This window comes from Trematomus bernacchii, unplaced genomic scaffold, assembly GCF_902827165.1.
Source record: "Trematomus bernacchii unplaced genomic scaffold, fTreBer1.1, whole genome shotgun sequence".
NCBI classification, from domain to species: domain Eukaryota; kingdom Metazoa; phylum Chordata; class Actinopteri; order Perciformes; family Nototheniidae; genus Trematomus; species Trematomus bernacchii.
In genome coordinates this window covers 5,078,219-5,104,174 of record NW_022988050.1, presented here as the reverse complement: position 1 = coordinate 5,104,174, position 25,956 = coordinate 5,078,219, and the positions used below count along the sequence as shown (strand labels likewise).

Below are 25,956 nucleotides of genomic sequence, written 5' to 3'. Positions count from 1 at the left end.
CTTCTTCAATTTAACTTGATGTTTATTTTAAAACACGGCAGGGCTACTTCAAGATGTATATTTCGAGCCACATTAACCACAGGAACTTCAACCATTTCTTTGAGTTTACGCTTTATTAAAGGTCACCTGTTATGCACTTTTTCATGTCTTTTATACACAAATATGTGTCCCATCTGTTTTCAGAGACTCTGAAAGTTTAAGGAAAAAAGATTCTCACTTTTTGTCCTGATCCATTTATATGAAAACCTGTCTGAATATGAGCTGATCAGATTTTGGCCACTTTATGATGTCATAACGATTTTTTTTGGCTTGTGCAGCCAATCACCAACCAAGGTAACACCCTTATCACTTGAATCTCCTCCTAGAGCACCATTGTGTTTCTTTGAACCAATCACTCTGCAGAGGGGCGTGGCCAGCAGCAGCTCATTAGCATTTAAAGCTACAGACACAGAATCAGAACTTTTGGAAAAGGGCTGAAACAGAGGGGTTTACGGCATGCTACAATGCATGATCTGTTTGGCATTTCGAGCCAAAGACCTATAATATATTGTTAAAAAATAGTATAATGGGGGACCTTTCAACATTGCGGTCTTTTTCAGTGAAAGAAAAAGGGACAAAACAAATAAGTAGGTTAGTGATTTAAACATAACTGACATACATCAAACATTTCAACTCGAGAAAAAACATTGCCCACAACATTAAATCCCTTGAAAGGTCTCATTAATGGGTCCTGTTAGGACTCGGAGCTATCCGCTCCCTGCTTGAAAGGTTGACCCCATTGCTACTGCGCTCAACCATTTGCTAGCTTTTGGCAAGACTAGCTGAGCCACTATTGAGCTACTGCCTTATTAATGGAGTAAGGTATTGAAGCTCAAAAATGTATGTTTAAAAATGATAGGAACAAATAAAAAAGTTAGCTTCAGCTAAAGACATCTGACAGCTGACTAAACTGAAACTAAAAACCCTGTTGTTTTAATTTAAATGCTGTTTCTCTGTACATTCTGATTCTGGTTTTAATAACATGTTAAACAAACATGTAGTATATGTCTTCAGGGTCTTTCTCTGTTTGTATTTCTAAACCGGTTCATTGGTTCAAGAACATTTGGCCACAGGGATGACATTGTGCCTGCTGGCTAACACTTGCATAATTACAGAAATGTGGATTTAATGTGCAATATCATGAATAAAGAATATAAAATGAAATAGATTGAATATATACAGGGTCCTAAACTGACTTATTTAAAACAAGAAGTATAATTAATTAATGTTCTGTAATAAATTGCGTATAATTATGTAAAAGAATATTCAACATTGTATCGTTTGTATAAAATGCATAAATGCCTAGTTGTGTCTCCCTTTTTCCCCAGACACAAACAGAGCAGGTGTTCATTATTTTCTGCTATTTGATGCTTTTATGAATTGTACCTCAATGCAATAAATCATATTGAATTGAAACCATTCCTGTCTGTGTTTGTCGACTGTGTATAACACGGGCCGACTGCTCCGCTGATGTCATTTGTTCTTGTCAGAGCCATTGTTGACTCCGTTGTGGTCAGCTGTTTTTCACTGAAGCACCAGCACCCATCCCTGACATAATTGGTGTGGAGAGAGCACGTAACGACTATGCATTTTTAATGAGGAGACTTTCAATACTCATAAACAGGAGGCAGGAGAGTGGAGATATGACAAGGAGGGAGGGAGGGAAGTCGGGAAGAAGCCCAAAAAGATAAGGGCTTTATTTATTCAGAAATACTGTGAGGGTATTTTGACAGAGTTGGCAGGCTGCTTGTTCTTCATTGCTGTGTGTGTGTGTGTGTGTGTGTGTGTGTGTGTGTGTGTGGTGTGTGTGTGGTGTGTGTGTGTGTGTGTGTGTGTGTGTGTGTGAGATTGTGTAAACGTGTGTGGCATGAGCTGTTTGCATGAAGGAGTGGGAGTCATGCATCTCTGGAGGCTTATGCATTATATTGCTATGTTAATGCATTCATGCATGTCTCTGCCATGGCATCAATTTAATACAGTAGGACCATAACATACACGTGTGTGTGTGTGTGTGTGTGTGTGTGTGTGTGTGTGTGTGTGTGTGTGTGTGTGTGTGTGTGTGTGTGTGTGTGTGTGTGTGTGTGCGCGCGTGTGTTTTTGTCAGAAAAAGTGAAACTGGAAACTGGAGTCGGGGGGAATAAGATAATAAAGGAGAGAGACTCGATGAATACTGAACAAAGGCGTCAAGCATGTTTTGAAGATAACACAAAAACGCAGTACGTCTATTGAACAGCGAGTGCTGTGACAGCTTCTTGGCTCCTCTTTTTGTTAGACAGGGACTCTCAGAGAGTGTGTACTCGAAACTGAAGGAAAGAAGAACAAGTCAGATAAAAAGAGACAGAGAAAGCACCAATTGTGCCCCTTCAATAGTCACAAGGGGGGAAATAGCATGTTTCCTCTTGTCTATCAGTGACTCAAGAACCATTAGCTTAATTATATGGAGGAACTGAGACTGGAGAGACTGTGTTTGTTTGAAGCAGAAGAGACAGAGTGTATTACTTTGGATAACAAGGACAGAAAGATGGAGAGATTTTACTTTGTGTCCCTCTGTACCTCAAACTAATACAAAGCCTGCATTTAATAAGAGGTGCTGTCTGTGTGTGAGTGAATTGATTAGTTTAGCATAAAGAGTGGAAGCAGGGGATTCAGCTTGGCTGGTTCTGTTCAAAATTGGAAAAACATTCACATACAGTAGCTTGTTTGTTACATCCGTAAAATAATAACATATCAGAAGGCTGTTAGAGCTTTCTGCCCGACTGCTTGACAGGAATGTCAATTTGGAAAGATTCAAATTAATGCCAACATTTCCACGTTTTTGCTTTCTTCAAATGTTTTTTTTTATTTTGTTATTTTTGCATCCTTAAAAATGACCTTCCAAAACAACCATGCATTGTCAATTACAATTTGAAGTGTACCTTCCTGGATTAATTTTGACACATTCAAAATAGGTTTTTAATCAAAGTCCACTTAGGCAGGAGGTCATGGTGGGTCAAACAAACGCATGTCCCATTTGAAACATGATTTGTTTAACTGTTAGTTAAATCATGTAACAAACATACTTATTTTAAGCCAAACTATTATATTTCATTCAAACATAATCAAGTTGTTTTGTTGCCAATGCAATTGAAATGTAATCGTATGGAAATGTGATGTGTAGCAGACACGGTTAGCTGTACGGATTAGACTAGGATAAAATCACTGCTACGGTTCATGTAGAGTTTACGTTAGATATTTGACGGTTGATCTAGGTTGGATGAATAATTTGGTTACGGTCAATTAAAAAGGTAAACATTAATTAAAATAGCATGCTATAACGCTATCTCCGATCTCCTGCTTGGATATTTGACATGCTACACATTCCCTACTTCCTGCATCACTACCTATAGAGGGCACTGAAGGTTGTCATTGGACTATGGTCAGAGCAGTCATTGTTCCTACAAATAAAGAGGTCTCATTCTGCATTCAAGCAACCCTAGCAGATAGTAAGACTGCACTAAGATGGTACTAGAAAACTAAAACTGATATTTTACTATTTAAAAACAACAAATTAGGATTCCTTTTAAATAAATATTGGATTTGATATGGGAAAATGTAGAATAGCACCTGCCTTATCCTTTATGGTTAGTTTGAGTCTTCAAGGAATGTATGCAAGTCAATGCAGTGTTAAACACATTAAGTGTGTGTGTGTGTGTGTGTGTGTGTGTGTGTGTGTGTGTGTGTGTGTGTGTATGTGTGTGTGTGTGTGTGTGTGTGTGTGTGTGAAATGGTGATGGTGGGGGGTTGCAGGAGGGAGTGAGGCGAAACAGCCACATGCACAACAGACTGTCAAGTAATAACTCCCCGCTGCCTCTCTCTCTTCCTCTCTTCCTTTTGACTCCCTCCATCCTCCTCCTCCTCCTCCTCCATCAGGACTCCTCTCCCCCCTTCAGCTCCTTGCTTTTTCTTTATATCAACTTGAACTACTCTTGCATTTCATTCCTTATGATACACAAAGAGCTCCCTATCTCTCCCCCTCTCTCTCTCTCTCTCTCTCTCTCTCTCTCTCGTATTGTCTCCCCCCACCTCTTCCCCTCTGTTTCTGCTCCTCTCCTCACCACCTGTTAGTTAGTCTCCCTCTCCGCTCCGCACTGGAATCCCCTGCTTTTTTATGAGGAGTTCCACGCTCGCACTACCAGTGAGGTAAGTCAACATTTTTATGATTATTTTCTGGCGTTAATATTGTGATAAATGTGTTTTTTTTTCACTTAATTTCTCTGCATGAAATTCACATTTATGTTTCTCATATCGTCTTGAAAAACACGTTTTCCTTCCTTTTCCTTCATCCTCTATAACTATAATGAAATCTACACTTGTACTTGTCTGTTTTGTCATGTGTGTAAGAGAATTAAAGCTAATGCAGTAGAGACCAGGCTTACAGATGTTTTATTCTGCATAATTATCACACAGCAGGTAGGTGCAACATGTGGTCTGTTTTAGTCTCTTTTTACCTGCTCTTTCCCACCTTCCTACACACACCTCCACACACACACACACACACACACACACTTGTCACTGACACATTTGAAGTTTACTCATCCCTGGCAGCCTGAAAATAACTTGGCTCTAATTGACAAGTGCTCACTGTCACGGTGGTTAGCTATAAATGATGTGCTAACAGACAAGCTCTAATGAGTAGCTACGGTGTGCGCCACTGTACCATACCATCAGCCTGTCAGCCAGCAGCTTGTTATTTAAAAGGTGAACGGAGCCCACCGCAGGGGCCCATTGTATGTAGGACACAAGAGAAGAAGACGAGAACCAACAGCGAGAGAGTCTCACATACCTACAGGTGGAATAACGCTGTCTGAGAAAGTCTTCACGGGTGAGGTAATGACATAAAGATGGGAGACGAGAGATGAAATGGATCATAAAAGGTGGAGATGAAGAGGTAGAAGATGGGGGTTGAGGGTTCATGCCTGATATATGACTCTAATTTAAAGTGAAGGAGCTAAAAGAGAAAGGGGGGGAAGAGGTCGCATGTTGCACAAAGATATTCTTGTCTTCTTCATTCCTCCATCTCGAACCTATAACCTCAGGAATAAATGTACAAGGGGGGGCCAAGCTTGAAATGCATGGCTGTGTGCGGTTGCATAACCAACCGCCACAGGGGCTAATGTACGTGGCAAACAAGTCAGGCCATTATTATATTGTCGCTTATAGGAATTATGTAAAGAAGTTAAACCATGTGCTCTGAGGCTAAAAGAGTCATATGTAAATGAGCTTCGGCGCGTACGGGAAAAAAAAACCCTGAGAAGTGTGAGGTGTAATCTGAGCCTTGTTATTTTAGAGGGTGACATATTCTCAGCAACAAGATGATGATGAAAAGGGAAGATGAGAGAGAGGATTCCAGCTGGCAGCATGAGGGCGATCAATCATGAGCTCCTGCTTCCCCACCGGCTCTACTTGTGCTGCTGGAGCTGCTGGAGCTGCTGGTGTTCAGGCAGCTCACGGCCACATCTGCCAGGACTGGGAGGCGACTGACTGCGCACATTATATCAACAGACACTCGCTCACAAGCCTGCAACAGCTGCATAGTGTGTGTGTGTGTGTGTGTGTGTGGGGAGAGAGAGATGAATTAATGATCTGACGGAAGTTATCTGCCTGTATGTTTGATGGCCTGCCTTTGTGAATGTATTTGCGTCTGCTTTGAGGGATTATACATTAGTCATTAGAACAATTATTATTATCCACTGATGCAAATAAATGCATCTTTTAATCAACTCTGGCTACAATAATCATCTTCATTGCAGGGAGTTTCATTAATTTGTTTTCATCTTTTCCTTCTTCTCAATGTCGTGCAATCATCGGCTTCATTTAAGATTATTTCACTGTTGTTTCAATGTTGTGCCAGACTTTAAATCGCTTTCGGAAGCTGTGTTATTTTAAGATTAAGAATCTAATTTATGTGTGCAAAAGGCAGACATGTCTTCCATGCACAACAGGGTGCCATTACACATGGTACATTAAACATATCACACCCAGACAGGACACATTCAAGCTCATTTACATAAATGAGAATCAAAGCACCTCCTCCCTAAGTGCAGGAGAATCAACGTTATCTGTGCGCTGTTTAATTGAGCAGCGATGAACTCTGACCCTTTGTTCGGCGCCTCAGAAGTCATCAATTCCCCTGTTTTGACATTTGTGGCACCAAAATGGCTGCTGCTGATTTTCAAAAGGAAAGATGTCCATCATGGTCTGTCAAAGTCCTCTCAGTCAACAGTGGAGGAAGTTTGAAGGCTGACACGTCATGGTGTATCAAACAGTTTGTTTCATCTGCAGCCAAGAGAGAGCTGGATGTGTATCACCCACTGTTGCTCTCAGCAGAAACTGGACAAACATGAGAAATTATCCTCGCTGCCTGTAACTCTGCTGAAGGTCAACAGTCGGAGGCAAACATTTCAGAGGCACTTTCCGCCAGGGCACCATTGGTCACATCGACTTAATCATGGCCAGTGAAGGGTCTGTATTTATTCTGTTTACTGGTCTTGACCATAGATAGACTGTATACATGGATGTAGTGTCCAAGACTTTACTAACAGGTTTCTGAAGAGCTGTGATACTTAAACTGTCAACTGCAGTTTCTATCATGTCAGTGAATCCACCCTCTAGAGAGTGGTGTTTTACTGACATGTTTTATTTAGTAGAACAAAACTCTTCAACTAGTGTTTACCACTTTCAGTCGTCCAACGAAAAACGTGTTCAGAAAAATGCTGACTTTGAAACAAAGGAATTGGAAGTTGGAAAATGCTAACTAATATCCAGGTTTAAGGACTGTCTGAACAAAATCAACCTCCACATCTTCTAAAGCTGACTAAATACCATGTTGATAACATTTAATGTGAATAAGAAGCAAAGTGTTAACACTAGGGTTGTCACAATTCCCCAAGACCAGACTTTGTCTTTAGATTCATCTAAAAAAGGAAATGAAAAGTCTTGTTTTGTCAAATTCAACAGATTGGTTTTATTCCCTCTCGTTTACATTTAAAACGACAGATATGATCAAACTTTTCTAATAAAACATATATATTTGGGAAATGATAAACACTAAGGCCATATGGTCACAATTAAGATGGTAGAAGGGTATTTCACAATAACAGCTTGAGTTTGAACAGCTACTTTCTCATTGCAATGTTATTAATTCACCGCCAACTCTGGAGCACAGACAATCAATGCCTTCTGCATTTCCCAATCAACTCTGTCCTCCATATCTTTTTGGTCTCTATTAGTTGTGCTAGCTTCTTGCGAACATCCAATATTGGAGGAACGTGATTCTTGTACGTGATCTGGGTCTTTACCCGTATCTCTTTTCGCATGTGTTTTGTTAACTGAACATACACTGTAGTTTTAATATGAGACAGAGGGATTCCTCCTAGTGTAAAGCCTGACCCCCCTTGTCAATGATCACTAGTGTCATGTGCAAACCACAACAACCCTATAGCACGTTATAAGACAGACAGTTTGGTTCTGGGAGTACAGTAATCTGTCAGAGTCGTATCGTGCGTAGGTGTCGTTGCAGACAACACAGAGGAAGTGCAAATATTCACATCTCAGTTTCAATCGATTGACGCGGAGAGAGCAGAAGGTAGTCCAGAGGGGGGGGGGGGGGGGGGGGGGGGGGGGGGGACTGTATTGAGGACAGAACGCCCCCTCAAGGCCTGCTGGCTTTAGAAAACAAAAGCTGTGTGAGATTTGCAATCCACCCCCCTCTTTTTTATTTTGGGAAGAGAGCAGACACATCAGCCTGGTGGTCAACTCCTCTCCCTGCTCACACAAACTTTATATAATCACCGGGAGTCTTCCCACCGCCCGAGTGGAGCGTCCCAGACTCCATCCTGTAATTACCTGTCGTTCTACGGAGGATTGTTAAGCACTTAAGATAACATGTGTGCCTCGGTGGCTCACGCACACACACTTCCATTTACTCGAGGATGATAAGGATTCGGGGGAGACCCCTATTGTCTGTAATCCTTTATTCTCGCTGATAGGCTTCAGATTATTCAGACAGATTCTATTGAAATGCAAATGTGTGTATATCTCTTCTGTATTTATTCATCTTTTGAGTAATGTCTTTCTTTTAGAGAGTTCTAATTATGTTGAAAGATGTTTCAGTGCAAGAGCAATTTCATATAAATGCTCTCTATTATAAGTTGTTCTTCTTGACTATATGGCATATGGAAAGTTCCTATTAGTTGAGAGGATATTGAAATGAAAAGTGCTATTTATCACCAACTTCCTGACTAAGCTCAACTTGATGAAATTGAGAAAAGCAGCTCATGTCTGTGGATCAATATCTTCCCTCCGCATTTCCAGATTTTAATCGTCGTTGCTGGGATTTAACTCTTCCTCCATCTTTCTCTGTCTCTTTCCCTGCAGCCCTATGACTGTGCGAAAAGGAAAAACGTTAGCCGTCTCCATCCAGGAGCACATGGCCATCGATGTTTGCCCGGGCCCTATACGCCCTATCCGTCAAATCTCTGCCTACTTCCCCCGCTTATCGCCCACTTCCTCCTTCTCCGAGCCGCTCTCGCCCAATCAGGTAGCAGCTCCCACATCGCTCAGCCCGAGCAGCGCAGAAAAGGGTGGAGGAGCAGTGGGACGAGGGAGCAGCAGCCTGTTGTTACCAGGTGCGGCGGGCGGTGGGGGCTCGCTGTCAGCCATGAGTAGCATGGACACCTCCATCGAGATCGACAGCTGTGACAGCGATGATAACAGTGAGTCACCTGAAAGTCACAACCTGGTTTCACTAAAGCTGCTGGAGTCCAATAATAGCAGGTCACTCAGCGCAGATGTGGATTTAGAACAAAAGGCCTTGAAGAAATAACATTTGAGCCTTAGCTAAAGTGGTGTTGCTACACCTGTGAAGTTTGTGTTCTCACACAGTACATTTACTGTTTGCAGTCATGACGATAGCATCATCATTCACATGAGCAATGACTCTTTGATTTCACACAAAAGGAAACTAAATCAGCCTTGTCATTTATAGAAAACAACATTAGACTTTGTCAACTATCCCAAGCAGATGTTTCCAGCTGAAGCTAGAATGAGCTAATGCTTACACTTTTTGAATTTAGTTAAAAACACAAGCTAATTTGAAATGTTTCAATTGTATTTGGTTCAAAAGGAGACCTCTCTAAAGTTATCTTAAAATAATACAGTACAACATTTTGGGACCTGTACTTGTTTTCTTGTTGAGAGTTAGATGAGAAGATCAATACGGCTCTGGTGTTGCACGTTGAATATGAAGCTACAGCCATTAGCCACAGGTTAGCTTACTAGGCTTTTATAAATTGAAGAGGATAAGGTTATTTTGAAAACATTCAGATCATTATTTTCTAATGAAAAGATAAGTACTGAAGCAATAACCAGAGTAACTAAAACATCTTCATCCACTGTCTTACAGCCGCCTTGGGGACGTTGGAGTTTGAGCTTCTGTACGAGAGAGCCACCAGCTCCTTACACTGCAAAGTCATAAAAGCCAAGGTAAATACTCTGAAACTCAACCAGAGCCATCGCAGGTACTTTATCTTGTGACAATAACATGTAAAAGTGACATTTGTGTCAGTTCAGTATTTCCAACAGGATTTTATGACAGTATAGTGGTTGCATAGTACCTTATACTGTATATATTGTGCATATATCATGCAGTTTTTATGTGTAAAATTGGGTAGTAAACATTACACTCACTCTTCTCTTTTCACCTCATCTAGCACGTTTACACAGATTGCCATCTTATTGCCAGCTGTCGCTTTAAAGCGGTTTTATGTCATTTAAGACCGTTTTTGTCAAATTGACCAGGGTTTGACAACATTAGTGGCCTTAAAGCTGGATAAATGACTGTCTCAACTCAGATTTTGGTTTCAGTCTTGCTCCTGACCAGGCTTAAGATGTAAACCCGGTCTTAACGAGAAGATGGATCAAGTCTAGACGGTTGAAGGGTCGGTCTTAGAACGACGAGTTATGAGTAACTTTGGTAAACAAGCTTCATATCAGATGGTGCAACAGGACCCTGAAGTTACAAAGACTCAAGATACATACATCTTCTTATCAGTATGTAGCAGAGGATTCAGTTTTCACGGCTCCCTGGTCAACTGAATCTCCCTCACCTTCCTCACTGTGCACTGTGCTTCAGATTCAATAAGTAAAGTCATTCTTCACCCCTCAGAAATCATTTAACAACGTACTACCGGTGTTCACGGCCAATTATTTTACATCCCTCTGTTAAATCTTCTCTCCATGTCTCCATCAGGGTCTGAAGCCGATGGATTTCAATGGTTTGTCTGATCCTTATGTGAAGCTGCACCTGCTGCCGGGAGCCTGCAAGGTCTGATTTCTATTTGCCTCATCCTTGTGCTTTTGTGAAAAGATATGCAGGATTTTGGAGTGCACTTAGTCTAGCTACAATTTCAAGCTGCATTATGAAAGTGCAGATCTATAAACACGCTCTGAAGAAAATGACATTGAAGCCAATTAAAATGTGTTTTTCCTGTTGAGTTTCTGTGCTACTCGCAGCTCTCAGATGACTGTTTTCCTCTCCTCTATGCTGCGATGCACACTGCACAGGCCAACAAATTGAAAACCAAGACGGTGCGCAACACGCTGAACCCGGTGTGGAACGAGACCCTCACCTACTGTGGAATCACAGAGGAAGATATGTACCGCAAAACTCTCCGGTAAATGTTTGCTTCATGGCTATTTTCGGCCTCTCTGCTTTGTCTTGCCCGTCTGTAAGCTGCCTCTTGCTTACAAAGGATTTCTTATCGTCCATCTCCATCACGGAGTCTTTTACTTTTGATTTGTAGGCTTTTATCCTTTCTCTCTGCTATCTCTGCTGATCCTTTGATCCCCGTCTGTCACCTCACCTTCCTTCCTTTAGTGCCCACATCTCTCCTGTCCACTAGGATCAGGAAAGATCTCCCCTCACTTCTTCTGAAGCATCCTTCTCTCTTTGTCTTTCCTTTACGTCTGTCTCCCTTCCTTTCTCTCTTCCCAAGTTGCAGTGACAGATTGAGGTCAGAGAAAGCACCACGGGGTGTTTTAATTTCATTGACCCCCTCCAGAGGTGACGAAAGCTGCGAATTGTCTCTGCCTGTGACTAAAACTTTGCCAAAGCGTTATGTGGGAGTGGGATTTAAATAGGACCGACGGTTAATCTCTCGGGGGAAATTAGCGAAGCCGGCCTTGCTACCATCCTACGACACTGTGTTAATTCAGCAGAGGCGTTGAAAGATCTGCAGACAGGAAGTTTAACCTACTGAATCATGAACACATGTTGACATCGCAGATTGCAATGCACTGAAACTGTCTACAAAGTGACAAGTTGTAGTAATAAAACTGGATAATGTAATAGATATAATTAAACGGGGCACATTTCTAAGGATTAAACCAACTCTTAACACATCTACTGTAGATATCCTTGCAATTGTACCTCTATTTTGTTGCGCTTTACTAAGCACAGTGTACAAGTGAAAATCTATGGCTTTCTTCCAGTGTGTCTCTACGGAGTTAACCAGCAGGGCTTCCTTCCACACTTCCACTAGAGAAAGAAATCCATCACAGCAAAAGGGAGGTTTTTCAATTTCTCCAGGACTCAATGCAACCACAGGATATGGCTCTGTTTGAAAAAGGGCAAAACTATTTTCTACTTCTTTTTCTAAAGTGGAAAAAATGCAGCTCCGTTATGGAGTCTGCTTCCAACCAGAAAGTGCTGCAAGATTGTAAAGCCCCCTGTGCACATGTGTTACTTCCTGATATGTGGCTATATAAATAACATTTGATTAAGAATACAGTTTCACAAAAGATGCAATTGTGTATTTATATGATGTCATTAAGTGATGAATTACAATGTTTTTAATTTAAGTAAGCCAATTAGCTTTCGCAAAATAAGAACCAGAGGCTCTGGAAGTTTATTCCTGTCAAAAAAATAAATAGAAAATAGATAAACAAGTTAAGAATGATACAAATAAACATACTTACGGTTAGGCAAAATGTATGTTTTTTACTTGTGTTCTAGGACAGAATATCTATGAGATAATAATGTATTGTATATATTGTCTTATTTACAAAACTATGAGACAAAAGGTCACAGTTATTAGAAATTAAATCAATATTTAGTTTTATTATCTCATAAATTTGCCTTGAAAAGTAATACTTTTGAGCTATTCAGGCTAAAGTTGGTCTCACCATAAGCATTTACATTTTTATCATATCTAACTTTTAATCTATTTTCCCGGCAGCAACGACGCTCCTTAAGAGCCGGATTAAAAACTGTCATTATTTATTCATGACTGAACTAATATCCATGCACTGGGACACTTCAAAAGGACTTTAAATTATACAATCTTTAGTTGAACGTTTAAGATGGACAGTTAAGGTAGGGACATCTATTATCGACCTGCTTTAACAACATGAGGTCTTTTTGATGCAGTAGGAAATGTAGCAACAGTAAACACAGCCGTGGAAGTGCATCCGTCTCACATCATAACGACTCTTGACTCTTTGACCTATCGTACTCTCACTCGCCACTCTTCGTCCTCAAGCCCTCTTCATCACAGCCGTCCTTCGCTCGTACATTGGACACACCATCTTCACCTCTCAGCTCTGATTCATCCTCCCGTTTCCTGTCTTTTCCTTTCCTCCTTTTGCCATTTGATTCTGTGGGGCTCATAAGCTTCCAGATCCTGTGCATTATACCAGCGTCCCCAGGCAACTGAACTCTTGCACCTTCTTCAATTCTGCATTACCGCATTTTATTACAGCAACCTGAAGGCAGCAGGTGATTGCTACGTGGTTTTTTTTTTTTTCTGTGGTCATGAATTTGACTTAGAAGTTGAATAAATCCAAGAGCGAAGAGGCGTCACGTTCACATGTGGACTTCTCTGACAGATTGCATGTTTAGTTTGCTTCTTCTCATTGCTTGTCTTTCATTCACATTCACATACAGCAACGGAAAAGCCATCATTCTGGATGTCAGTTATCCCGTAGCATACCGATTTTCCACTTTTGCCCATAGACATAAATGAGTCCCATCTCACACACACACACACACACACACACACACACACAGATTTAAATACATTCTTCCATTTGTATCTCTCTTCCTCACCCACATCACTTCATCCCTCACTTGCTGGCTTTTGATTTCACATACAGCCTCGCTTCTTCTCCTCCACTCCTCACCGCTTCTCCCACCCAGTTATGCATTTCTGGTGACATAATGGCAGGTGTGAACGTTTTCCAGTCGCATAAATATGGATTGACCTAACTTTGCATGATGCACTTTCACACTATCTAATCCCCACAGGGGGGGGATATGTAATTACTTGAACAATGTGCATATAGAGATGCTGGATGTATGCGTAGGATCTTCTTAAATTCAGGTCAGGTTAATGTCACCAATTTCCTTTTCTCATTATAATGTTGCCACAGCATTAAGAATAATTAAATGAGTCATAATTTGCAATGTCGTTTAACTAACTCCACCACCCGTTCCTCACACATCTGCCAAGCTCTCTGTCCTATAATTAGCTTCTCGTATTCATGTTTTCCTCTTTTCCCCATCTCTCCCTGTTTTAATTATGGCCTCCCCCCTCCCTCTCCTGTCTCTCACTCCCAGGGTGTCGGTGTGCGATGAAGACAAGCTGACACATAATGAGTTCATCGGGGAGTCGCGGGTGGCCCTGCGTCGCGTGAAGCTGGACCAGACCAAACACTTTAACATCTGTCTGGAGCATCCACCTCCTGTGAGAAGAGCAGAGGGGGGGCAGAAAGAATAAAAAAGGGAGGAAAGCGGGATATGTAGTGTGTATGAGGGAGATAAATGCCTTTCTGGCACCATCATATTCAAACTATTAGGGCTTCCTGTGTGACTCACAACCTCATCTTTTAAAGTGAAAAAGTTGACAGGAGGAGGGAATTGAGGTGAAGAGGGAAGGCAGGGAATTGTTTACGTGCCAACGGGGATGCAACACTAAAATGTCAATATTTTTTAGATGCATGGTAAACACACTCCTGGGTCTTAGAATATATGAAACGGCAAGCATCTGTGCATATGAAAATTGGAAAAACAACACTAATAGGCCCACACAGTTACATAATATGCAGCTACTTGGAATGAAATGCGCAGAAACTTCAGCATAACATCTAGATATGATTGTTGATTATATTACTCCACAACCTTAAAAAACCTTTGTTGCTTATATACTCTATAACAGCTTCCTTGGAAGAAGGAGTTGTGTGGCTGGGATGTGCCCCTTTCCCACCGGACAAAAACACCCACTAACATCTGGCTTTAGTGGAGAAGGATGCAATCAGCATTCACTCCCAGGACAATTGACTCAGCAGTAGTGGCTGCCCGAGCGCCGAGGGGTTAATCGAAAGGGATATGGACAATTCATATATTGTATTGACCTGCAACATCTCCTCAAAGCCAACAGACTCCATGTAAAGAAACATCAATATCATTGATTAACTTGACGGAAACAAACAAAAACTGAACAACATCTTGGTTAAGTCTTAAACAATCACATACTGTGGTGAGATAGTTTGAAAGAGCGATAAATAACGGATATAAAAGACTCGTCACCGCCAAAATTGAAACTGAGCATCCAACCTGATTCAACAAACAAAAAAAGAAAGGCACATTTGACTGATAGCACCTGGAAATTGCATGTTTTTAGCTGGTTTTCTAACATTAAAAACCTGTACATACAAAATAGTGAGCAAAATAGTCAGATTCATACATTTCTTTGTGTACCGTTTGTTCATGACGGCACAACAATGTCAGACATCAAAGAGACTTCCTGTTCACTAAGACAATCTTTGTATGATGAGTAGCATAAACGTATCACTTGATCTGAGCTAAAGGAGACAAACCAAGAGAAACAGACGGAAACTATCCCAACAACAGTGGAGCTTACATAGACGTTTAGCCATACAGTATATTGTGCAATGTCAGCCGACATCAATGCGAATACAAATACAATATCTAAAAACAAATCTCAGGTAAGCAGAGGACAGAGTTTCCTGTCTGCTCTCATAGCTCACAGACAGCTTTTTGTGCAAGCTAAATGTCAGCCGGATTATTTGTTGGAAAAGGGTACATAGAGAGAGTGGGGGGATAAAGGCTAGAGGAGATGGGGGGTTGCATGGTGGAGCGTCACTGGTTAGAGAGAGCAAGCGAGAGAGGTGAGAAACAAATGGATTGGAAAATAAAAGTGGCTGAGAGCAGGGGGCATGTGTTTGTTAAAGGGACGGGAGGCTGCTGTGTTTTCGTTCTCGGAGTTAGAAAGGGCTGCTGGTAATAGATTGGTCCTCTGAGGCCGGTGGCCACTCTGCGATCAAACGCTGAAGCCCCCCCGTCATCCTGCGAACCAGACACTGTGTCGGGCCTGTCATTTTCAGAGTGGCTTCACCTTCGACCCCATTCGTCTATTCCTGTTTAACCTTAGTTGCTCTAACCTGCTTGTACAGCTTTTCTGTCATTCATACCCTCCTAATTATTCATCTCTTCTACTCTTTGTCTCCAGCTGCCTTCACCGACGGCGATGAGCACGGCCCTTAGAGGAATCTCCTGCTACCTGAGAGAGGTGACCACACGACTCCTGTTATTTTGCATGAAAACATCACGAGCTTCTGGTGTTATCAGCTCATTAAATGGGCGATGCCACTTGTCATCAGGACGACAGAGTTGAGTTTGTAAGGCCTTCCTCTACTTCCTAATTCGCTCAGTTGGTTGTTATCATCTATTCGTTAGGTGATCTATGCAGGGAGGTTAAAAATGGCAGCCATCTGTATTGGCCATAATATTTATGATGGAAGAAGGGAAGTCATAGCATAAATGGCTAAAAGTCTGCTTCGAGCGTGCCGGGGTGGATGGACAGATAAACCGAACAAAGAAGCTCGTTTGTTGACTCATTTTGATTGTGTAACTTATAGGGCCCCATCATGTTCATTCTCAGGTTCATATTTGTATTTAGTGTCTCTACTGTGACCTGTTTAAATGCTTTAATGTTCAAAAAGCTCTTTATTTTTCTCCTACTGCCTGTGCTGCAGCACCTCTTTTCACCCGCTGTCTGAAACCAGAGCCCGGTCTGCTCTGATTGGTTAGCTGGCCATCTCTGTTGTGATTGGTCAACCGCTTAGAGATGTCCTGCTTCCTTAGTCTGTCATGTACAATGTGTCCTGAACCTAACCAAGCTGTTTTGTTTTAATTAAACAACATTAACTACATTTTAAACTGCAACCGTTTTACTGCATGACGGTGCAGTTCGCTTCCTCTGGAGTATTATAATGGTAATCATAACAACTAATAACGGCCATTTAATGGGCTGTCGCAGCAAAAACCCTGAGTATACTTTGGGTGTCTTTTTTATTGCCTTTGAAATGAATTATATTCTTCTGCTGATGTAAGCCAAGAACAACTTGCATATGATTTACAGTAAAGGAGGAAAACTTCCCACACACACAGGTCTGAGTCTATAACTAGCAAGCCAATATCTTAAGAAATAACCTAATGTATTATTTGTGTAGACGCACAGCTGATTTGAGAACCTCTCATCACATATGGAGTAAAGTGGGCGAATCCAAAGGGCCAGTGTAGTCCTTTCACTTCATTACGATAACTGGAGTTAAGCAGCTGCGTGTGTGTTACTCATCACATTCAAGGTTGTTTCATGTGATCGTCTTGCCAGTTCCCTCCCTTGCAGACCCACCCACGTATTTATCTCTTTCCCATTTGTCTGTCGCTGTGTGTGGCCGGCTTCACATTGATGCCTGTTTTTTTTAGACCTCCCTAATGAGTTGCTCTCTATCGATCTGTGAAGGTCTGAGCTGTTCTATCACCAGATAGCTGCTGCAAATTATCCTCACTAATTGCGAGTTTAAAAGTAGTCTACTCTGTCACGGCAGATGGCGAACTGGCTGTTGGCAGTAATGATGAGTCCCAAAGTAAAATAGGGACAAGGAGAAGGGGAAAAAATAGGAAAGAGATTAAGTAAAAAGAGAAAGCTGTTGAGACAATTAGAGGGAGGAGCATGAAGGAGCGTTTGGCATATTGATCGTCCTGCCTGTGTCCACCTCTCGCCTCAAGATAAGACTTAATGAGAGATGGAAATGGATCAAAAAAGATAAAATAGATATTAAGGGATGGAACCCATTTTATATTATAGGCAATAAAACGGAGCCTTTCTTCATTTTCTGTGGAGAATCAGAAAGAATAACCCGAAAAAGATGCACCTGCAGAGATGAAAACGGCTAACCCTATAAATACCATACATGTGTTGGTGCTGTCGGCCATGAGTGTGCGTCACGGTGCTGTGAGAACATCGTCTTCTCTTTTCCACCCTTTGATGATGCTTCCTCTCTTCCTTTCTTTCATCTGTCACTTTGAATCTACTCTGTTGTTCCGCTTGTTGTCAAATTCTTTGGTAACAGTTTGATGTTGTCCGTGGAAAATACTCCAGGAGCAACATATTGGGTCCCAGACAGGTCGAATAGATATTAGCTGCTCTCAGTGATCATGAGGGTCTGAGCAGGGACAGATTAACTCAAATGTCAGATGAAACCTACCTGATCTTTAGTTGTTTGCTTCAGGGATGTAAGTTATTGGATTTTTGTCAACGTGCTGTAATTTTCCAGCTCTTTGTGACAATTTCGAAACCGATACTGTTGCAGACACCTACTGTTTACCACTCGATTGCAGAGGACATCTAGTCTCCTCTGTAGCGGAATTCACATATTATTCTTCCTACTGCCAAAAGAAAAATGTCTTTATGCAAAATATAGATATCAGCCTGTCATATCAGAGGACACGATTATTTTTGGATGCTGAGATTTCATTATAAAGCCTTTATCTGCCAATACTGATGACGTGACGATGTTATCATGCATTAGTTCGCTAGAAGGAAATTAAATGGTCTACATTACAGCAAAGGACACTTGTACATTTTGAAGCAAGACTGTTTAACTCTAGAGAAGAACATATTGTACTTCCCACATTCTAAATTAATTAATCCATAAACAATACAACTCACCCTTCTCAGTTCAATGCACTCAGGGGTGTGCTGCTACAGCCTTACATGTTAATTTATGGACTAAATAAAATAAACATAAACTTCAGTCGATTTGTTTTGGGTCTCATGTTTTGCAGACCTTTCCTAAAGACATTGTGGGTGTTTTACGATCTTCTGGACATTTACTATTACACTGTGTTGAAGCTTTTATCCGGTCACCTGTAGCAACAGCGGTCACTGTTCAGCAAAAGTTACATACGCTTGCTTTTATTTCTGTTGCACTGACGCAGGATGAACTGTACTGTCCTGCCAGGGTTTGTTTACTGACTGCAGCTTCAAACCTGCATAAATTCATTTTTTTTGGCCTCAGTAAACACAAAACTGACATATTATCACCTTATACAGTTGATATTTGAAGCGTGTTTGCAACAGGCTATGATTTATTTACACATCTAACAGACACCGAGCCACATTAGCATTCATTTGAAGTTGTGTTTGAGTCCACAAGTGTAATATTCACTCCACTTTAAGCTATGTTGATCTTTTGACCTAAACCTGAGGGAAATATCTCGCTCTTCAAAGCAATCTATTTCAAAGGCTTTTTTTCAAATACATATCTGTTCAGTAACTTTCATCTAATACTGAATTTAAATTCAAATTGAGAGGTTTTACTGTCATATGCACAATAGCTACAGCTTAGTTGTTTGCAATGGAAATCCTGAGTCCCAGGCTACCTTGAACAATGCAACAAACAATATACTTAAGAATAAATGACAAAAGTAAAAAAGTGCACAAAAGAAAAACCCAGAGGTAACACAACAATCATTTGGCTTACTGAAGAATGCCAATACATTGCATTATTACAAACTGGATGGCCAGTGATCATCAGCGGAAAGAGAGATCTTGGAGATTGTTATTTCAACTGTTGAATGCTTCAATATTTCACAATAGAATAGAGTTTTTAGATAGCAAGAGTTTTTCCACTGAAACACCCGCCAAAGCTGATGAGAGAAGTAAGAGTAAAACAGTAAAGTAGGCAGTAAAACAAATACAAATTACCTGGAAGTCAGTAAACCACATCATTCACTGATTCAAGTGACCCCTTTTACATTATAAAAAGTCATTTAATCTAGAAAGAAATAATGAGGACCGAAGCTAGAACAACTTGAATATTGTTGCACGTTTCATCAGCAGGTCAAGGCTTGCTTTTAGCTCTGAACCTTTAGCCACTAATAGCAGCAACAAAAGCAGCTCGCAAACCTTTTTTTCAATACACTCTTGTATCCCCTCTTTATTTCTACAGTGGGAGACTGAGCAGACGAGAAGTCTAGAGGAGAGAGGCCGTTTGCTGCTCTGCCTGCAGTACTTCCCCCCCTCCAGTGATGGCGATGTGAAGGGCGAGGCCAAGGAGAGGGCTCGTGGCGGGTTGTGTGTCGGCGTCAAGCGCTGCGCCCACCTGGCAGCCATGGACGTCAACGGCTTCTCAGACCCCTACGTTAAAACGTAAGGACGATATCGAACCACTAACTGCATGCCAGGGTGTATTGGATTAGACAAGATGGAGACATGTTGCTTCCTGTGCGATTAATAATGAATGTACATGATGGATTGACATTTCATGACCCTCATTCCAGAACAATTTCCAAATGACCTATCCAGCACCAATCTCCCTCTCCATCTTGTTACCTGTGTTTGGCTTTTACTGGCCGTTGGCTCATATTGACCCCATGAATCACGTTTTGTCGCTCTCATGAGTGATAGATGGCTGGAGTTAACCCCTTACAAGGTAACAGTGACAAACGAGGGCAGCTCTCACACAAGCGCAAACCGTTGTGAAATATTTATGAGTCACTCACCGAGATAATGGTAACAGTTTGTGTTTACTGACAGCCATCACAATTGATTGAAAGGCAGTGACATGATCTAGAGTTATGGGCGTTCTGTATCACTGAGGAGGGAGCTTGTGTTTGTGTCATAAAGGCCCTTCTGAGTTTCATAACTCACTGATGAAAGAAAAGCAATACTGTGTGTGTGTCACTGTGTGTGTCACTGTGTGTGTGGCTGTGTTTGGAGAGGGCAGGAGGGTCCCTGGTCTGAATGACGCTTGCTGACAGCAAGTGGACAAATGAGGTTTAAAAATCGCCCTCTTCTTCACTGGGTGATCTCCTGAGAGTTCTGGTTTTAAAGTTGATTCTTGGATGAGTAAAACCCGTAACAACCTCCCATCACACACACGAAGCTCAGCATGCCACCACTCTTCAGTAAACAACAATCTCCTTTCCCGTCAGGAATTAAACTCTCCCTCCTTCTTTACATCCACCGAACCTACGCATACAGCCCTCACGCATCCACAGTAATCCATCGTGCACCTTGTTTCATTTTGGATGCGTGATCGCATCTTTGCCCTTTGGCAGGAGATTTTTCCCAGATGCTTTGTTGTGTCTGAGAGCGTGTGGGAACATACGCTCTCAGAGCTGTGGGTGGTGGGTGGAAAGCAAATGTGAATAGAGATTTCGCCATGCTCCTTCCAGCTGGCTTAAAAATATCCTGAGAATTTTAGTGACACCTCTTGAAGGGATGCTGAGCTTTTTCACTCAGTGCTGTGTTGGTTATCATTTCTCACATATGGTTAGTTTCACAAATAACGTATTAAACCTTAGAGGGAATAGCATGACATTGTGGGAAATAAACTGAATTCACGTTCCTGCTGAGAACCAGATGGATGCCACTGTCAAGTCTGTCAGTAAATATGGAGCTACAGCCAGCAGCTGGTTTACTTTGCCAAAAGCACTGAAACAGAGGACACAGCCAGCCTGGCTCTACAAAAGTACAAGAAAAGTCAATACGAATATTTCCTTAAATGTCAAACTGTACTTTTATCCAGAGTACTTGAATATGTCACCCAATTACAAGCAGGCCTACTGTTTCATTAAAGACACTTCACTCTAGTTAAAGTACAGTCACTTTTTAAAGCTGCAACCCTAAAACAGCCAACAGAAGATCATCTCTGATGTATTGATTAGCATATCGATTAATGTTAAGAAAATGTTTCATTCACACACCTCAACAAAGTGTGTTTCCCTGCAGGAAGAGTGTGTTGTTGTTCTCACCTGTCTGAACGTCATTCAGGGAGTTTTGAGCCTCACGTTGTCCTGCAGCATCTGCTCCAGGTTTATCTTCTGTTGTCGTTCATTTTCAAAGCATTATTTATGCTGTCCACTCCCAGTAGTAGCGGCATTGTCACAAACAGAAGAAAGCCCTCACACACCTCACTGAAGGTAAAAGTTATTCAGAGAAGGCCGAATCCATCCACCATGAAACATGTTAGCATTTAGCATGTTAGCATTAAGCATGTTAGCCGGTCGGACCTAGCATGCACCTGTTCAGGTGTGCTTGATTTGTGCCACTCACGTGCCCACCGGGTGGTGCATTAAAGTAGTGAGATCGTTTTAATACCATATACGGTATAAAATGTTTATCCCTACGGTTAAATATACAGTCTTCTTCGTTTTTAACATTAAAATGACAAAAAATGACACAGGCCTTCACAAAAAAGACTGTTACAGTTATTATTTGTCCTCTTGCCTTACTGTTTGGTTTTCTGTTGTAGGCCTATTTGCTTCCCAGTTATGTTGCCTTTGCTTTGCCTTGAATTTAGAAAGGTACTTAATAAGCAATTGTATTATTATAAAAAGGGCCTATGATTACTTTCAATGTTGCCTTCAGGATAATGCTTCTTTCTGAATCATCCATTAATGAAGAAGTCACTAAGAATATAGTAAGAGTGACATGTCAGGACAAAAACCCATAATCTATGCATCATTGACAATTATTCCTGAGTGAACATAATGATCTTCTGTATGAACCTGCTCTGACCTTTACATAGTTATCAGTGGTATTTGCAGTCCCCATTAGTGCTGTATTATTCCCTCCAGCATTACAATGACCTGCCTGCGAATTATAATGTCCAGACTCTTATATGATGGTGTCTCATGTCTCTGCCTCAGGTACCTCAAGCCAGACGTTCAGAAGAAATCCAAGCACAAAACAGCGGTCATAAAAAAGACTCTCAACCCGGAGTTTAATGAGGTAAACATCACTTTGTGAATGTAAATCGATGTGGGAGTGTGACTGAAGCACATTTTGAATGGTTAATGTAAATAAAACAGCTTAATTAAATCTAAACAGTCCTCAGAGACGCTTCACTGCATGCAAAGTGTCTGCAACTTTATTTAAGACAGCCAATTACAGGTTTGATATTAATAGCTGTTGCCTCATTAGGGAGTATTTTAGAGGTTTGCATGCTCATCAGGTGTGATCTTCTGACCTTTGCTCATGTCCACTGACCCATTTTCTTCTTTGTTTTCACCCAGGAGTTCTTCTATGAAATCACCTTCTCAGAGTTAGCTACCAAGACGCTGGAGGTCACAGTGTGGGACTACGATCTGGGGAAGTCCAACGATTTCATAGGTAACTGCACATACAGCCAACAATTCACATTCATTACCAATTTAAATGTATGAATGTTGCATATTTAATCATATTTTTAGTAGACTTTTGCTTTTGCCATAGAACGAAAAGGACGTTTCCACCTCTATAGGTTTTACATTTTTTAAATAACTGCACAAACAATAAGGGAAAAAAGACAATAACAAAAAAATGCGATTAAGGCATACTAAACAGAATTATTTTTGGATAATCATTAGCTGCATGGCTTATGATTATCGGTCCACTAATGTTGTATCCATGGCAGATGTTACCAAAGATATTTTAAGCTGCGCTATTATCTTCCACTGAGTGCAGCACTGTGTGTAATTTGCAGGGTTAGGGTGCCAAAAGGGTGTCAGTGACATTTGGCTGCAAATTAGCATTAAACTATAATCTATAAATGGAAGAAATTACATTATATGTATCTCTATTTGTCCTAAAGAAGTTACAGAGCTTTTTATCCATCAATCATGTCACATTTTCCACACTGTTCAGCGAAAAGGAAAACAAGTGAAAAAATATTTCATTTGATGCACATTTGGAATTGCAATCAAGTATTAATACAGAATTGCTGCACCTATCATGAAGATGTTATACGTTTGAATACTGAAAATGTAAGCCAATTGGTAAATAAGTATATTTTTGCTTTTGGTATAGGGGAAAAAAAACCTTTCCAGCTTCTTGGGTCTCAATTTTTTTTTATATTAAAACGCAGTTACTGCAAAAGCAATGAGGCTAAAACAGACAACAACATATGCCATTAGTGCTATTTAGCAGTACAGTAGAAAACAAGTCAACCCTATAACACAATGAAGATTTTTGATAGATCAAAAAGATCTTCCTACAATACCAATATAAGGAAAAATATTACAAAATTGCGTTCTGATAATACATTTGTATTGGTTCATTTTAAAACCCTTGTTACCAAAACATACATTCAGCTCTTGAACTTAAATCCCCAAACATTAACTTTATTTTGAGTCACTCTCACTTGTTTTTGTCTCTGCTCTGGTTAGGCGGCATGTCTTTAGGGTGTCACTCGCAGGGCGATCCTCTGCAGCACTGGATAGACTGTCTGAAGAACAAGGGCACGAAGGTGGAGCGCTGGCACACGCTGACCAACGAGCTGCCTGGATCCACGCTGCAGGAATGAACTGATCCTCTTTCACTGACACCGGAGAGACTGCCTAAAGAGTGATGTTTCACCGCATGCTCTGAGGATGTTCTGCATGCCTATGAAGGATTCACGTCCTGCTTACTGTGTGTCAAACATGAGATCATCATTCATGACAACGAGGGGGGTCACACTCGGAGATCAATACTGTAATGGAAGATCTAAATAGACCCAATGCAAATCTGAGAAGCCACTGAAAAGCTAACCTCATGAGCATTTCCCTAATCATATTCATAGAGCTCCATGTCCCTTTTGTGGATTTAATATCAATCGTAATGCTTCTCAGAGCTGCTCAAAAAGTGGTCAGATATCAATTAACTAAAAAAATTGAAATCGTGCAAGAAAATATAATGAAGGAGAAGGCTGAATTATTCTGCATTATTCTTGCTCTTATTACATTCGGCTTGTTATTTTCATTCCCTGCTGACATTAAACCTCCACCGTTATGACTCACAGCGCACATACCTCTCCCTCGCAATAATGGTTTGCCAAATGCTTCCGAAAGACCTCCAAGGTGGTCTTGATACTGTCTGACATTTTGTATCAATCGATTATGATTGCCATTGGATTGCCTGCAGAAAACACGAGAGGCTGTTGGTTTCTTCCATGTTTGATGGTTTTGTGTCAGTGATTTGCATGTTTGGTGTTGATGGAGCAAACTAAAAGTCAAATATGTGCCAGGCTCTGCTGCAGGACGTTCATCATTGTGTTGCTCCCAATTCTCCTGAGGTGTGTTGCTCTGATTAACTAAAGAGTTGTTTTTAATTAAATTCAAGGGTAACCGATTGTTTTCTATGCTGTTCAGTTGTTTAATGTGTCAGCTCTAATATCAGAGTTTCTTGTTGGTGACACGTTGATGTTGACCTAGATTTGCTTCACAGTCTGTAATTTGAGGAGAAGAGTGTTGTAATTAACAGGAACATTGCAGAGCTGATTGGTTTTACGGAGAGCTGTGCATGGTCATACTCTGACACACCGTCGATACAAATGTCAGCTTCTGTTTGATATCTAAATTACAAATATGAATGGTGTTTAGAGCACAGTGTCGTCTGATGATATCTCTCCATGACTGATGCTTTTCTAGAGAGCAGGACTTTATCTGGGTCTCATGTGGTTACAGAGGCATGCTGATTTTACCAGTGGTGTTCATATGTAAATATAAACTGTGATTCACTTGCTTTGGATGTTTGTCTTTTGGAACTTGAAGTGCGCATGATTGTTTCTTCTTTTTTTCATAAAAATGTTCATATTGACTTATGTGCATTCCTGAATTTCTATTATATTTGTTCCAAAGTGGCCTCTTTGAATCTCTAATGTTTACGTGCAGCTCAGTGGAGCTTCAATAAAGCCGATACTGCCATCTAGCCTTCAGGATCTGCTGTTACAGCCTCTTCAATAACATCAAGTTATGTGAGAATAAGTGATCAGATCAGAGGCACATCACAGTTTAAAGACAAAGAAACACAACATTTATGATACTGTGACTTCTTATGATTGGTCAGAAGAAATATATAAAACTTTGATTTAAGTATATGCAAACTATATAGAGGCCAGTAATAGTCATATTATTTAGAATCGCTACTAAAAACGTGATTAAAAGGGTATAGCTACTGAAATTACAGCATTGCAATGTTTGAAAATCCTCTATCTGAATACCTGTGGTTGAAAATATAATATAGCATTTGCAAATACTGGATAAGTAAATCAGACACAAACCTCAAGTATCCAAAACAGACCTAAAAATTAAATTAAATTAAAACCAAAGCTATATTCTATTTACTGGGATGTAATTAGTTAAAAATCATGTTAAGACACACCAAGATTGGATTGTTTAATTCAGACACCATCTGTGTGTCTATCTACCTATATATCTACCTATCTATATATCTATCTATCTAGAGGTCAACATCAATGCATTAGGATGTTTTTGATAAACAAGTCTCAATGCATCATGGTGTGAGTGTCTGAGTTAGACCCAGAGTAATGGACTTTGGGACATACACAAAGCTCTCTGCCGCTCTGCAGTTTCTGATTATTGTGCATTTTCTCGTTTATCCTGGAAAACTTTTGAAATTTGAGTAGGCTATTTCTGTATCATCTTAGTCACAGTTTGTTCCTCACTGTGCGCTCAGCCTGACAAACACCAGAGACTCCTGTCCTCTGCAGATTCTCTCACACACTCTCCTAATGTTACTGATGTACAAA

At 40.8% G+C, this 25,956-nt stretch overlaps 1 protein-coding gene across 1 annotated transcript; it reads left to right on the top strand.

Moving 5' to 3' along the window:
- The first annotated feature begins 4,109 nt into the window (after positions 1-4,109).
- Positions 4,110-25,004, top strand: LOC117473459 (double C2-like domain-containing protein alpha). The gene is made up of 11 exons (XM_034119038.1): positions 4,110-4,218; positions 8,455-8,792; positions 9,482-9,561; positions 10,328-10,402; positions 10,642-10,751; positions 13,694-13,820; positions 15,606-15,665; positions 19,393-19,592; positions 22,097-22,178; positions 22,463-22,559; positions 23,594-25,004. The coding sequence occupies exons 1-11, from the start codon at positions 4,187-4,189 to the stop codon at positions 23,728-23,730; spliced, it is 1,338 nt and encodes a 445-aa protein (XP_033974929.1). The 5' UTR covers positions 4,110-4,186; the 3' UTR covers positions 23,731-25,004.
- The last annotated feature ends 952 nt before the right edge of the window (positions 25,005-25,956 follow it).